A 16,433-nucleotide genomic window follows, 5' to 3' on the forward strand; every position below is an offset into this window, starting at 1 on the left:
ATAATAAGTCTGTGTATGTCTACCTCTGTCTGAAATAAAAGACCCATCCTTTAAACAGTTTGAGATCCCAGTTCAATTACAGCCAGGGACCTACCTTTGTTGCAAGTCATATCCCTCTCTCTCTCTCTACTTTTTCCTGTGCGCCTCTTCACCATCCACTATACAGTAAACGCAAAGATATTATCTTTTTGCTAAGTTAAATCTGCCACTATCTAGTTGTCTCTCCACTCACAGGCATTTAAGCATTTTTAGAAAACAAAACAAAGATAAAATCAAGGCTGGTTATGCCCAGATCCCTTTGAGAATTTGATCGTCGAAGCAAAAGCGGCTCACCAATTAACTGGAGTACAAACCAGGACAATTAGGCAGCTCAAGGGGACTTAAAGGGCCCAGATTCACTGTGTGGCCCAGCAGCAAACCCTAACCTTTTTCTGGCTATGCCAATTGATTGCTGCTTTGGCCCTTAAATTGTCTTTATATAGGTGGGTAATGGAACAGTTATGACCTTAACACATCATAATGCTTTTTTGAAAATCTTGCTTTGATCCATTATCTTTTTTCCACAGGCACATACAGCTCAATAGAGTCTGGAATCTGGAGAGTGTGTGCTTTTATCGGTTTTACATCCACTGTTATTTGCCTGCTTAAACTAGTTGTATTTCTTACGGCACGCAATATCTAAAGCATTACCTTAGAGTGTATGTCTGCTTTTATGTTTGTGCATGTGTGTGTGTTAGTAAGGGGAATGTGTATGTGTAATGTCTTGCTATAGCTACAAAATCCGATGTATGCTACCTCAGCTGAGAGGCAACCGGAGGTCCATTCACTTTTCCTGATGGATCATTACAAGCTTTCAGCAGGTGCCTTGATGGTAGAAGAAGGTGTTTGTGTGTGTGTGTGTGTGTGTGTGTGTGTGTATGTGTGTGTGTGTGTGTGTGTGTGAGTGTGTGTGTGTGGGCATGCATGCCTGTGTGCTTCCGTTCCTCTTGTGTGTGCAAAACCGGCCAGTAAGAGCAACGTAATGATCAAGGAGAAATCAATTCAAGGAGGCAGCAGGCAAACAATTGAATTGTTTGAAGGAGAATCTCATTTTCCTCAGCAATTTCAAAGGATTGCAAAGTTACAAATGACCTGCTTGCACCCTAATCTGGTTGCAACCCATTTCCCACAGTCATGCCCTTCACTTACAATCATATTATGTATAACAGTCAAGGTGTGGGCATTAGCTGTAATTGGTGTAGGAGCACTTTTAGTGTAATGGTAGACACAAGTTTGAGTTCGCTGTATGCTGGTCCAGTGCGTTAAAACCTTTTTTTCTAAACTGCAAACTCTCAAAATGACAAGTGTTAAAACATTGTGCATGCTAACTAGATAGTTGACAAATAGACTGTCTGCAAGTGTTTAATTGACGTTGCTTTCATTAAATGCCCATGCCTCTGCTCTTGCAGGTGACATCCATTTCCTTTCACGCTTTATTGCATCCTACATGATACCTTTTCTGGTTTTATAATGTTGAGCTGTGTTGCTAATGGCCTATTGGCTTGTGATTAGAGGAGATTTGATTTTTGTATTCCTTTGTTTCAGCTGTTAGGTGAGAGAAAGCAAGAGAAAAATGGGAGGATGGAAAGATCCACCAGTAAATGATGGAGAGATCTGGGTGGGGGAGGGATACAGGATAAATGAAGAGCGAGAGAGGGGGAGATTGAGGGAGAGGGAGAGATAGCAGCAGACAATGGAATGAGACAGAGGAAGGGGATGAGAAAGACAGAAATGACAGTGAGTGAGAGAGACCCTATAAACTATATTTCTCCCCTAAGAGTGTAACGGCGTGATGAAAAAAGGAGAGAGGCCCATGGGCGCATGGCCCCTTGATTAAATTGTCCGAACAGGGAAGGAGGGAGTAAAACAGAGGGAGGAATGGAGGGAGGGAGCGAAGGACAGAGAGTAATGGCGCAGCTGAGAGAACACCTATAAAGAACCCGGTGATTGCACCATCCAATAGGGACGGAGACATGAAGCGTGTGCATGTTCAGGCAAGCTCGTTTATACGCACGCGCTTCTCACACCGCCCGTGATGTGACGCACACACATGCACAGTGTTAGCCTTGTAATGTGCCAATAAATCACACTGAGGGCTAGATTGACCTAAGCTATCGTGCTCCCTCCTCCCAACCCCTCCCAACTGTCCCTTGTCTCTTCACTGTACTTTATGACACACACACTCCAAAAAGCCTCGTTCACATGTGTTATACGAGCGGCCCGGCTACTGATAGGCTCCATTTATTTCCAGCACGGGTAGATAAAGTAGTAGGGATAGTATCTGCCACATATCTATAATGAGATTAGATATAGCGGTGTTGCATTGCAGAAGGTCAGGGTTGGCATGAATATGAGTTTGCTATGACTTGTGATATGTAAGTTGGTATAAGAAACACGTCGCAAGGCACACAGAACACAATGAAAATTAGCTACAAAGTGTAAATCGTTCTTTGAAATTTGTGTTTGTGTTGTTGCAGTTGGGTCAAATTCATATCATGATAATGGCAATATTCTGACTTGTTGACACAATTGCCTGTTAATTTGTCAGCTGGTTAGATGTGCCCTTTGTTGTACTATTTCATACAGAATCAGCATCTCACTCCGAGTCACTGTTGATTGCAAGCTAAAGAACTAAGATCTTTTTTTTAATAGTTTTTATTGAATATTTAAAGGCAAACTGTTAATGACACAAAACTATTAACATGTATTTTGTTGCAATTGTATGTTTTTAAAATGAATGATAACATATTGCAATAATAAATCAGTTGTATCTGTTAAATGAATCACCAACTATTTTGATAACTGATCGATCGGCTTGAGTAATTTTATATGAAAAAAGAGTAAAACTCAGATTTCAGTTTCTTAAATGTGAATATTGTCTAGTTTATTCACTCTGACAGTAAACGGAATATCTTTGAGTAGTGAAAAAAACAAGATATTTGAGGACGTCATCTTGGGCTTTGGAAAAACACTGAATAACACATTTCCCCATTTGGTGTAATTTTATAAACCAAACAAATAATCGATTATTGTTCATTATGTTGCCATGTATTCAAGAATATTATTATCACAGAGATACCCTGGCTATGGTGATATACAGTATCACCCACACCTATTTGCAGTGTATCTCTGTATTTGGTTGTGTTTCCTGTATTTAATTGCATTTCATCTTTTGCATGTATATTCGTAGGTTACAGTGCATTGACCTCTCGGGGCCACTGTAGAAATGTCTCAAACCTCTGCCAATTTAATTTCCCCGCATCTATTCGTCCGTCATTTTGTATGAGTCCCACTTACTGTCTCTCTCCCTCTCTCTGTCATGCTGAAACATCTGAGGTGCGAAGGTGCCTTTACTAGGTTAAAGCAAAGAAGCGCGCCATTCTATATCCGTTGTGTTAAAGGTTACAAAGAGCTACTGGCTAGATACATGCAACACTATTCTGACTTTTTTCTGCCTGATGACCACAGGGTGGTTGGACGTTTCGAGGCAGACCTTTAAATTTCAATGAAGTAGATGTTATGCACCTACCAGTGCCTGTGTGTGCATGCAAGTAAAATAAGAACAAACATAAAAGTGATCAGGAAGTGCTCGAGCTAAATACTGTGAATATAGTATTTTGTTTTTCCGGCCCGTTTCTTTGACACTTCAGGAAGGCAATCTCAGCATAGTTTCTATTAAAAAAAAATCCTTGTTTCTATAGTAACACCTAAGACATCTGTTGGAGTTTTTCCCTCAACGTGACCTTAAGGTTACTGGCGACATAGAACATCTGCTTAGATAATGTGTGTGATAATGGGTGTGTCTTTGTGCGTATGGTAAAACAGGTTTGGAATAATTAAGCATCAACATTACCATCACAATTTGATTGCCAAGATTGGTATTAAGAAAGCCTTGGGAGAAAAAAAACATTATTTTTTCTTTAAAAAAATACTCAATGGATTAATCGATGATCATAATAGTTCACATAATAGTGCTGATTGATTTACTGGTTCACAGCTAATCGATTAATCGACTGTTTGCAGCTCTCATACTTATATTGATGCTTTATATTACTGATATTGATAACTGTCACTGATATTGATGACCATCCTAAATAAACCTCTTATTAACTATGGCTCATGACAGTTTTTGCTCCTAATAATGACACTTAAAATAATTAAAAAGACCATGTTTTTCTTTTTCCTTATCTCAGGGATCACTACGGTGCTGACAATGACCACTATCAACACCCACTTGAGAGAGACGCTGCCCAAGATTCCCTACGTCAAGGCCATCGACATGTACCTGATGGGCTGCTTCGTCATGGTCTTCCTGGCCCTGCTGGAGTACGCCTTCGTCAACTACATCTTCTTCGGGAGGGGTCCCCAGATGCAGAAGAAGCTAGCGGAGAAGGCAGAGAAAGCCAACAATGAGAGGGCAGCCAAGTATGATGCTGCAAGGGTGAGTTGGGATTTAACGATTGTGACGTTAGTGATGGGATTTCTGGACTCAAATGATCAGTTTATAAATGGATTGAATTAAAGTATCAATCAAGCCATCAATCAATAAATAAATAATGATACTGCATGTGTATGAATATTTGGTTATTTCCACAGATAATGCCGCAGGACAACACTGTAGAAAGGACCGTCTGAGTGGACTCTTAAATTCCTTATTTATTCTTTCTTCTAACAGGAGTTGAATGATAAAACAGTTTTTTTTAGCTCCACATCACAAAAGGAGCCAGAAGAAAATGTTCAGCATAATTGACCTGTATGACATCATCATATTATTCATAGGCATCTGTATCTCCAGTGGAGGCTTCAATAGGCAAAATATGTTGGATTTAAAAAAATAAAATCAGGTATGAATATTTTCATCTCCTCAGGAGGCAGGTAGTAGGACCGCATCCCTAAAGCGGTCCAATCAGGTTAAAGGTCTTCGCCACTCACGTTCGGTGAGTTGCTTGTCCAGTGAGACTCTTCAATATCCTTGAGTCAACTCTGCCATTGCCATCAGCTGACATGGATGTTTTTTTTAATTTTCTTTTGCTGTAATGCAAAGTATTTCCCCATCCATGGAATGAGTCAAGCGACAACAGACATCTTCATGACATTGCCATATTCTCAGGAGTATTTATTTGGACTTTGACTTCTTCATTGCAGTTGTTTCTACATTGAAATGATGCTTATGCTCGATTGCATTGTCGAAATCGGTGTTTCAGATATGAAACTGTTTCTCTTTTCAGGTTATCCTGAATGCATGCAGTCTGTATATCTTGTTTCATTGAATTCATTAAAAGCCACGTCTCACCTAGATTTCATAGAGTGACATTGTGCACGTCAGTTGATAGTTAATGCAGAGGTCCCCCATTTTTTCTGCAATAGTACCAGGATTTTTTTTTTTATTAACTTTGACATTTTCAAAAAGTTGTATCTATTCGGAAAATATGAAATCAAACTGAGAATAATAGTAACTTATAGCCCATTGCCTTTAAAACAAGTGCATCCAAAGTCATTGGAAGTTAGTGAACACACGTTAAAAAGGTCTTAGGTATATTCTTACTGACCTGTACAAACACTGACCGAAGAAAAGGGGAAATGCGGGACTTCCACAGTTGTTACATTTGCATGAATGATCGCCACTGTTCATTATTGTTGATTTTGTAGTGCACACATCATAGGCATGGAGTATGATGCGTGTCCGACATGACTGATTAAATTGTTGAAAGTGGTGATGTGGATGTTACGGCTCGGGCGGGAATGAGGACCCAAATGCAAAGATGAGGGAGGCAGGCGGGAGCAGGTACACAAGGATTTATTTCACAAAAAAGTCCAAGCAAAACACAGGGAGCGGAACAAAAACAGCCAAATCCCCAAAAAATCCAAAAAGGGTCCAGGGCAGATGACAAGACAAAAAACAGAACACTCACTAGTAAGAGGGACAGGGACAGTCAACGGATACAAGTCAGGAGGCAGCGCGCAAGGCAAGAAAGAAACCAGACTGACAAAATGATCTGACAAGTGGCCAAAGGAACACAGAGGTTAAATACAAGAGGTAGTAACAAGGTAAGAAGAAACAGGTGATACATCAGGTGAAAGACATTAGGGCGGGGCAGGACAATCAGACAGACAAAAGTAAAGCTTGGTAAGACAAGACAGAACAGGAAACCAGACTATCAACATAAAACAGGAAACAAAACATACCAACACTCACGAGGGGAAACAAGACAGACTACCTACACCAAACCATAGAGGAAACAAGACACACTCACAAGGACACAAGACAGGACACAAAAACAAACACAAAAAACGCCCAAACCATCACACTGGGCTTATACTGCTTTAGTCTGGGAAAAAAAGAAAATCTTTGTGTGCTTCAGAGGGGAGGTCCTGGGGTTATAGCAGGAGGCATGACACCCAAGACCATGAAAATATTTTTGATCTTTTATTAATGGAAATGTCCTCTTGTTCTTCAAGTACATATCATACAGAGCAGCTGACATTATAGTGGCTGCTGTTAATTGATAAACATGCCATCAAGGAACAGAGGTGCTTGAGACCCAAGCTGTTCCTTCATCCACTCAATTACTTTTCCATACACAAGAAAAACTCAAAAGGTTTTCTCAGGACACTTTACAGATAGCGTAGGTCTAGACCACACTATAATTTACAGAGAACAAACAATTCACAAAAGAGCATGCCTTTGGTGCAAAAATCACAATTTAATATTGTAACACTTTAACTTACACAGCTGTCAAGTCCGGAGCAAAGGCAAAGCACTGCAATTAGAATGTTATGGAAAATATGTCCCAATGTTCTAAGGAGACATCCATGACAGATTTTGAGACAATGGGCCCCTGACACAGTCATGTAAAAGAACCCCCACCTCTTGTAGGGACAAAACACCCATACTGAACGTACAAAGACATGCAAAACAACATGTTTTGCATGTCTTTATAGTCATTTAGCATCCCTTTGGAGTCATTGTATGTGTCTTCATAGATGTAGTATGTAACTGGTTGCCAGTTGTTGTGGTCAGGAGTCTCTGGACCTGTGCCTGTTCCATGATGACATCAACATTTCATGGTCTTGAATGCACTTTGCACTGAGGGAGAATGCCTTAACATTTCAGGTAGAGTCCTCCCTAGCTGTTCCATTTATTATCACATAATGTTGCTAATCACGTTTCCCATTTCTTTATCCATTCAGGCGGAACCTCACGGCCACGGTAACATCCTGCTAACCACCCTGGAGATCCATAACGAAGTGGCAGGAGGTGAGATCACCACCAGCTTGGCGGACATTAGGAACTCTCAGTCCATGGTGCAGTTGGACAGCACCGCCTCGTCGCACATCCAGTACCGCAAGCAGAGCGGCGGGATCGGCCCGCGCTCCACCAGCAAGCACTCCCTGGACCGGGCCGCCCAGCTGAAACGCAGCCGTCTGCGGAGGCGGTCCTCGCAGCTCAAAATCAAAATCCCCGACCTGACGGATGTGAACGCCATCGACCGATGGTCACGGATCATCTTCCCTTCTGTTTTCTCACTGTTCAACCTCGTCTACTGGCTCTACTATGTCTGATTGGACTGTTGTGTTGAGATGTTTGTTGTTGCTGGTTTGATTTTTTTTCTTCATTTTGTTTCTTTTTCTTCCTTTTTTCCGGTTGCTTTTATACATGATCAAATCTATCGAATTGAAGACTGCAACACTTCAAGACAAAAAACAACAGACTGAGAAAGGACCAAGTTCTTGTCAAAATTGCTTTTATATTTGCAGTCTTTGAATCCTTAGTACCAAGGTCTTTTTATTTTCAAAAGTATGTACTGTAATTGGGACTTGTAACAGTCATTTCCCAACATTTGCCCTTTCAGTAATGTGTAAATAGAGAGATACAAAGCCAGCAATTGAATAAATAATACAGAATTAGCAAAAAACAAACAATAGCAGTTAACGCAATGACTTTTCTAATTAAAAAAAACAATAACTTTATACTACACAGGTGGTCAGATAAATGCAGGCAATTCCTAGAAGTCCATTAAACAAACTAATGTATGTTTGACTGGTACTATATGCACTATTAATGCATGTAATGATCAACCATAGTGAAGAAATGACTCCTTTTTGCCTTGGATCATGTCACAACTTTACAGAAGACTCTGTTGATGTGTTATTGTTTATAGCGTTACAAATATACAGAATACTTGCTAATAACCATGTCATATGTTTATCTGGTAAAACTTTACCCAAAAATAACAATTTAAAGTTGAGGATTTTACCCTCCGTTCAGGATGATTGTGACTCAGGTTCTGAATCTTTTGCTATTTGACATCTTTTTCTTGACAAAGAAAAGTGTCCCTGGGATATCCTTTTTGGTAACTTGATAAGGAAAAGAAAGCACAAATATGAAATAAAACTGCCATTTTTTCACCACTACCTTCTGGTAGTGCTTCAAGTGATAGCATGACATAATTGCACTCAAATTTATCAAAATTCTTCTAAAAATGGTCTTACTTTCATTTAAAACAACTGCCAAGGGCCTTTTAGGCGACATGGTTACTTAACCCTTGAAATTTTATGATATTTTTGTACTCTGTGTCTTCAGGTATTCCTTTGACTTTCCTAACCCGTCTTTTTTTTTTTTTGCTCAACACTAACTGTGTTATGGTGAGGAATGAAATCCATTTTTTTTGTATATATAACTATATACATACTGTGTGTACAACCCAAAATGAAATTGATCTGAGCATTTTGTGATTGTCATACTGACTGTTAAATGTCAGAATATTTAGTACAAAAAAGACACAAAAAAAGAGACGTCTGTTTCAAGCATCAGTTTAGTTTTCTTTTGTGGGGCACTCTGAATATCTTATCAAACATCCGACCATGTTGAACATCACACTAGACACTGTATGTATGTTCACCCAGCATTTTAGAGTTACTGTATGCCCCGCCATACAGCAGCAGATGCAAATGGATTTCATTGATTCTGCAGACAGACCACATAACCGGTCTGTCGACTAATAAGCACATGCTAGCGCCGAATGTAATGACTGTATGCATTCTTCAGGGAGAGGATAATGAGCCATGGTCATCATTTCTCCATCAGAATGTAACACGCCCATTTTTAAGTGACGAAGAAAGAGAGGGAAGAAATGGTGTTTTGAGAGTGTGTGCATGTTCGTGTGTGTGTACGCGAGAGATGGGAAATGGATAAGGAGAGCTTAAGATAGGAAGGGTGTGGGTAGACCATTTATTTTCTGTGCTGCTTGCTCGTCTATGGGCAAATGTCAACGTATAATAGTTTTGTGGATAAAAATAGCTCTCCTGTCCCACTCTTTTGATAAACTGTGTGCCATCCCACCTACGGTCGCAGAGCACTCAAACCAGTTACAACTCATGGGCGATGATGTAAATCTGTCATTGATACATTACATACATTCATCGTTTGTGCATGTACGAGAATACATGTAGAATAAATTATAAAAAAAATGCTACTTGAAAACATTGGGATCAATTTAACAAAAGTTTTCTGTGTACAGATTGATTGATATATGACTAAGAACTGAATGTATTGTACTTGGATTGTTCCTGCATAAATGCAATTTTCTTTCTGGAAACAGGATTGACCTCAACTCGGATTGATTAGGGCTCTCATTGATTCCACATTCAAGTGACCCCAAGTTTCTTGCAGTTTTCTTGACCTGTTTTCTACTGTGTAGACGGGGCATATGTGACATATGTGTGGGCATACATATGACCTGGGTCCAAGAAATTATACATATAATAAGGTCCTGCTAAAGGTGTATTCAGAAAGATTTCCAAGTGAGATTTTACCTCTTGTCATTTATACAAATTTGTGTTAATTTGCCCTAAAAAGCCAATGTACCGACTGTATGTTAGCTGTAAGCTAGCTGGCAATAGACACACTGAAACCTCTGTCTGGTATTCCCTCTAGTCTCTGTATGTTTATAAAACAGATTTTTAAAGCCGTGGAATCTGCAAAATTTTTTCGGTATTTTCAACCTGCATGGATACGTCAAATTGGGTCTTTTTGTAGAGAGGATGTCTCGACAGAGCTTTGTTTCGTGATCTCATGCATCCATGGTTGTTAAGACATAGAACCAGTTTGTCCAACTCTGATCAAGCCGCTTTGTGTTGGTTGAAGGAGGACATTTGTACCAATAAGACACATTTCTGGAACTAAAGCTGGAAAATGTTATACTTCCTCACTTAATGTTTCACTTTGATATAAAGAATTGCTTATGGGTCAGGTTTTTGCAGTTGGTCATTGTCGCATTATTTTAATTACCAAACTTTATAGTGCAGTTGAAAAGGGAGATGCGGTAACTCTCGATACTCGTTTAAGATGCATGCAACTAAAATTCATAACATGGGAAGATTAAAAAAAAAAGATATTTTGCAAACTTACTCATGAGAGCTGCTCATTTTAGAGATGACATTATGCCATGTGAGCCTGGAATAAAAAAGAAAAAGTAACAAAAATAAGGAGTCAAAGACTTCAGGTGTTGTATGGCCTTGATCCCATAATGGAATGTGAAATGTTCTGTGCTGCCACAAATTGTATTTAGGCTTAGATTTATACTGTATATCTCTGTATGTTTCTCTTCCTTTTTCAATAGATTATCATGTTAAACCATCAAATAAATGATATACATTGTACCTGTGTATTTGGTATTGAGAGCATGCATGACACTCCGTATGAATCTCCATATACTGGACATTTAGAGCAAGCTAATACAATAAACAGTGATTTCAAACATACAATACAATTTTAATAAAATGTTGCATGTACACATCCCCAAACCTGTTGGGACTGTATTGTCTTCAACTATTCAGGTGCCCTTAAGCAAGGCACTCCATCCCCGTCTGTGTCAGCTACACACTGACAGTTGACTCCAAGTTTGACACCTTTTGTGTATAAAGTGAACTTTATGAATGTGTGGCAGAGTGTTGTTAAATAAGAGTCCAGTAGTTCCCCAGATAAATAAAGATTGACAAAAAGTGACACTCTGCAGTTGGAGGTAATTATTCAGCGTCATAACTTGTCAATTTTTTACTCAAGTGCCACAAAGTTCATGACGATTTCTTTAAGTGTTAAAAAAAATTAGTATGAACACCTGAAAAAGTTTGAGTTTTTGTTTAAGGTTTTTTTCCAATTAATATCAGGTGTATCAAGTCTTTACAATATTGGCTTGTACCTAAAATGTGTTTGGCATTATTACCCATTTAGAGAATCTGCAATTGTTAGCACCCATGTGAATCATGGTGTGCGGTGACCATATTGGATGAACAGCAATCATAAATACGGATATGGACACAATCTTAAAGTAGAATTTTAAGTGTGAGCTAAACCATTCCCATCTCCAGACCCTGTACATTATGATTACCCAGTGGTTTCATTCAGAAATACAACTGACACATCCTGTAAATTAACAAGCAGACCTTTGGAAAAACTATTCTTATGTGGTGATGAGATGGTTACCTTAACTAAAACGAATCAATTTAATGTTAGTGCATGTAATAATGTTGCACAGTTTGCGTGTTTGTATATACATTCACCAGACAGTCCTCACCCAGAAAACAACCATATAACCGCGGCATTCCCGCAATATCTACAGCATGAGGGTGCATTCACACCGGAGCTATTTGTCTGAACCTTGGAGCATTTCATCAGATAATCAGGTCAGTTTCAGGGTGGTGTGTGAGCTAATCAGAACACTGATGCGGACCACACAATGAAACTATGGTCCGCCTAAAAAAAGATGGCTCTCGGTTTGCTACCAAGTGCAGTAGAGTTTGTTCACTTTCCAATTTAGGGTTTTATATAATTTAACTGATGATGACTTTCAAATCCATAACTTAGAATGACCTCACTCGTCATCTGTGTAACAAAGACAACACATCATAATAAGGTACTTTATATTATCATAAATTGTCTCTCTCATCAGGCTCTTCTTAAGAATGACATGTTCAAAAACTCACTGTCTTGTCATATAGTTCACATTCTTCCAAATTATTATAAACGACCGCATAAATTTGGTGTCGGCGAGATGTTCTGTCCAGGACGATGCCCTGTGTTAACTGTTTTTCCATCATAGCTGGATGCATCACATTTCATTTGACACATAAACAGTATTTAAAAACATTGTCTTTGGAAACAGAATGTATATTATACTATTCATGCACAATGACTTAAGAAAATGCTGAGCTTGGCTTTCTAAACCCCCACTCCCCCTCCCTCTCCACAGTATAAGTCCCTTGGGCTACCCGTGATATATTTTTAATCCCTTTCCTTTATAATGTAAAGGGATTCTAACCCCAAGCTATATTGTACAGTTTATCATTAAATTAATCATTAAAGAAAATCATCGTTCAGCAGTTTGAGGGGGCTTGTGAGTGGTGCTGTTTTTGAGAACTAGGCACAAGTTGTCTCTAGGACAGGCTTAAGCCCCCAAAGAGAAGGAACGTATACTCTTTTGGCAGTTTGAATATGCTATAATGATGCCTGGCCCTTCACAAGGGCTATATGAAAACACTTTATCAAATTATTGGATAATCAGGCTAGTTATAGGGTTAGATTGCGTTTATGGCTAAGATGTTGCAAAATGGGACAAGCTTCTATGTGTTGACCAGTCAATATGTTTGTTTATCCAGCCGTAAATACCTGCCAAACTTCCTACTCACAGCACCAACAGTTCTTGCCTCTGTACCATCACATTCAAAGAAGCCAAAGCACAGATTTGCAACTTCTGCTGTCAAAATGTTTCTAGCACATCAGGTCCCCAGATCATTTCTGTTCTCAGTTTTGAGAGGGAAAAAAATACAGACATCCTCCTACTCTTCAACTTTGTCAGGTTCCTTTGCTGTGTTGAAAACAACCTCACCCCAGTCCTTATTTTAGAACAACCAAACAGATAAATAATAAATAAATAAAAGATTTAAGTTCAAGTTTAAGCTTACTGTCCAGCCTGTTTCTCGGGAGGTCATTGAGAGGCTGAGATATTGATAGAGGAACTCGGTGCCAAGTCACTAATAAAAAGTACTTCAGGGGGCCGTAAAAGTTAACAAAAGGTTATCGGAAGAAAAGAAACAATATTTTACAAGCAACCTCCTCGCTTTGCCTTTGCTCAACCATATTGATCTAACTGACTCGGTCTGGATCCTGATCCTTAAGCTTTTAAAAGGAACAAGCTGTTCACACACACACACACACATGGAAAAGGAAAAAATACAGGAAGTAATAACTAGATGGATAAAGGCCATAGCCTCCAGGCTCGACGTCATTATATGGCAGTGCAAAGGATCTAGATCTGTATAACTGCTCAAAGAATTATTATAAAGCTCAGATATCAAGGGTGATGAATACTAAAAAAACTACATCCAAATCATAGTTCTTCGTTCATAGGCAATACGTCTCAAACACCTTAATGGGGGCAGTGGTGGTGGTGGAGACTTGACCTTAAGCAGAGTGGAGCTCTATGAGATGCTCTGAAGCACTGTGGTGAATGACTTATTGTTACTTTATTACAATTTGTCCTGGGCTGAACATGAATGTCTGAACCACATGTCATGATAACCCATCAAATGTGCACAATTTACGGTATAATCGGCGGAGAAAGGCACTGATTACGCGATGAACTGAGGGTTTGGTAAATATGACGTAAGCTGATGTATCACACGGCGCTGATAGCGCTACATTAGCAAATGCACGTTCACCTGGCCCGTAATCTCACTTATACAAAAGTTTTATTAAATTTTAGCAAATGTTTGAACTGTATACTAGAATCTGTTTTATAACCCTAAAAGACAAGTTGCATTAATGGGCACATTGACCTACTTCTCTCTGTCTATTTGAATGGAATGGAATATGCTTGCCCACACCATGCAGTGATGAGAGCTTGCCATGTTGTAGCACTCAGAACATCAATTGCTGCGACATAAAGACTTTTAGCATAGCGGTGCTATAATGTACTCCAAAACAAGCCCTCAACAGTCGCATAGCAACAGCTTCCAGAGTCTGGGCTGTAGTAGATGTTTTTAGTGCTGCTTGTTAAAAACGAGGCGCCTGTAGACACTGGTGCCAGGTTGTTCTGATTGAAATATGAATGAGCTTAGCAATAGATTTGTCCCATGTTTTGTTGTGTTTTTGTCAGAAGTTCTAAGTGGACAGATCAACGTGTGTTCTCAGCTCTGATGGCCGTCCCAAACCACATTCAAGCACTGAAAACTCTCGAGGTGGTGAAGATTCAGCCCTTGTTTCTTGTTGAGAAACTCACTGAATGAATTCTTTCTGATGTCTTCTTTCTTTCCTCCCTCCCTGCCTGCCAACTGACATACTTTCTTTTAATTCATCAACAGCATGGCGAGCAATGGTGAGAGCGTGGGAGAGAGTAGGAGGGAGAATGGGAGGATGGAGAGAGAAAGAAAGTGTGTTCAGCATCAAAAAACTGTCTGGGAGACTGGGGGGAATACATTGACTCTTCTATGTGCTTTTTGATGATGCCTTTCTGTTTTATGAACTCAATGATACACAACAGCAGCAGCACATCCGTATTAGCCTACTTCTCCTTTACTGTTCTAACCCTCCTCTCGCATGCTCTCTTTCCGTCATCAACACTCATTATTCCCTCTCCTGCATGCACCTTCTTTCCAGTCTATTATCATAACCTGTCTTTTATTTTGTTAGACACTTCATTGCATCAACTGGCAAGCAAGGACATACAGTACTAGACAACAATTTGATGGCTCATCCGTCCTGCAAAGAAACCCTTAAGTCCCTAGACAATAAACTTTTCTTGAAGATGCAACTACATATCCCTGAATCATTAAACATTTAAAAGGGCTATTCCCTAAGTGTCCTATGCTACAGAGAATAACATGTCTTATTGCTTATGACCCAGTAAGAACTAACTCATATCTTGAGTCACATCTGCTCATTGCAATAATTAAGAAAAAAAACAGGCTCTTTGGAAAAAGATTAAAGAGAATACTGACCACTGTTTTGCTTTGTCAAACCGGAAAAGAAGGCTTTATACAGTCTAGCTTTACATTTGTGGCTATAACATGTAACCCAAACTAATGTTATCTAGCTAAAACGGAAGGAGTCTCTGTATGCATGCATGCATGCATGTATGTATGTATGTATCGGTCCTTTAATTTCCTGGACCACACTTCATCCTATTGATTTCCTTGCTGAAGACCCAAGGCAGGACATAGACAGGACATATTTCTTAGTAGCGTGTTATGCACACACTGTGTAGTGTATTGAGAGGGGACCTACTATTAACCGTTACACCTCTGAATGGCATGCTGGGTACAGCTTGCGCTCCGTACAGAACAGGTGTATTGCTCAGGACCCAGGGAAGCACACTGTCAAGTGTTACGTTGTTTGAATGAACGGTTCGGGAGAAAACCGCAAGCAGCAATATTGCAGGCCAAGCAATCTGTCATTCCGAAGTGACACATTTTGAACGGCATAGCAATAGTGTTGTATTAAACATGACTGCATATCTGCATCAGTAGTTGTTGAGCTGTCTTCATCTCTTTGGTGAATACAGTAGTGTCAGTCTATTTGATTTACTAGACAACATAAGATGAAAATGTAATTACATTTTATTACGTAAATTGGCACACTGTAATTGACAGGAGGCTAGACACATATCCACTTAACTCCTAGATACATTTTTAAATGTCAGTGGGCCCAATAGGATCATTATATTTGTATTCTGCTTTGCATTATCATCTTTTAGATGCATCCTACAAACACAGGTCAGAGTACTCACAGTTGATGATATAAAGGTACTTGGGTCATTGTTTAGAGTTAAAGAGCTGAGAAAACTCACTATACACTACCTGCCCAGCACCAGATGGCTATCAGAGGCAGTTAACTACTAGCTTGAGCATTTAGCAGTTAATGATACAGATATCTTTTTACGGAGATGTTGGAGACCAAACCGGTAAAATGGAATAATGGACATACCTTGTCTTCAAAATGATGTTGCTCCGTGTCTACTCAACATTAAGGTAAGCTACTGTTGGCTAACACTTTGGCCATATCCACTCTACAGTATAAATAAAAAAATGAACAACTGTGACTGAACTGGCATACAATTGAGAATTCAAATGCAGATGCGTGAAACATTGGTTGGGTCAAAAACACTCTTAAGTTAGTCAAAACACATCTGTTAGGCAGTCAGGGACACTGACAAAACCAAAAAGGGGCTGAGGCACTACTATAAAGTGTCACACATACACATAGATAGAACAAGCTGAGGAAACACAACCTGGCCAAAGTGCGAGTGCTGGGCTGGAGGTCAATATATACTTGGTCTGATGAGTAATGAGGAGCAAGTGTGTAGAAATGTGAACATCATATGAGGATTTTTGGGTTG

The 16,433-nt window shown here is 39.5% G+C and overlaps 1 protein-coding gene across 5 annotated transcripts in view; it reads left to right on the forward strand.

The window, feature by feature from the left end:
* The window catches only part of LOC117939217 (gamma-aminobutyric acid receptor subunit beta-3-like), a 58,644-nt gene extending 47,838 nt beyond the window's left edge, over nucleotides 1-10,806 (forward strand). For 2 of the 5 annotated variants that reach the window (XM_034864320.1, XM_034864322.1), the window contains 3 exons: nucleotides 4,233-4,480; nucleotides 4,908-4,976; nucleotides 7,231-10,806. In XM_034864320.1, coding sequence (XP_034720211.1) covers nucleotides 4,233-4,480; nucleotides 4,908-4,976; nucleotides 7,231-7,602 — 689 coding nt within the window. In that variant the 3' untranslated portion in view covers nucleotides 7,603-10,806. The remainder of the gene's footprint in view (nucleotides 1-4,232; nucleotides 4,481-4,907; nucleotides 4,977-7,230) is intronic. The other 3 variants (XM_034864319.1, XM_034864321.1, XM_034864323.1) reach the window with 3 other exon arrangements.
* The last annotated feature ends 5,627 nt before the right edge of the window (nucleotides 10,807-16,433 follow it).

The sequence above is a fragment of the Etheostoma cragini genome, chromosome 24 (genome assembly GCF_013103735.1).
Source record: "Etheostoma cragini isolate CJK2018 chromosome 24, CSU_Ecrag_1.0, whole genome shotgun sequence".
Classification (NCBI taxonomy): domain Eukaryota; kingdom Metazoa; phylum Chordata; class Actinopteri; order Perciformes; family Percidae; genus Etheostoma; species Etheostoma cragini.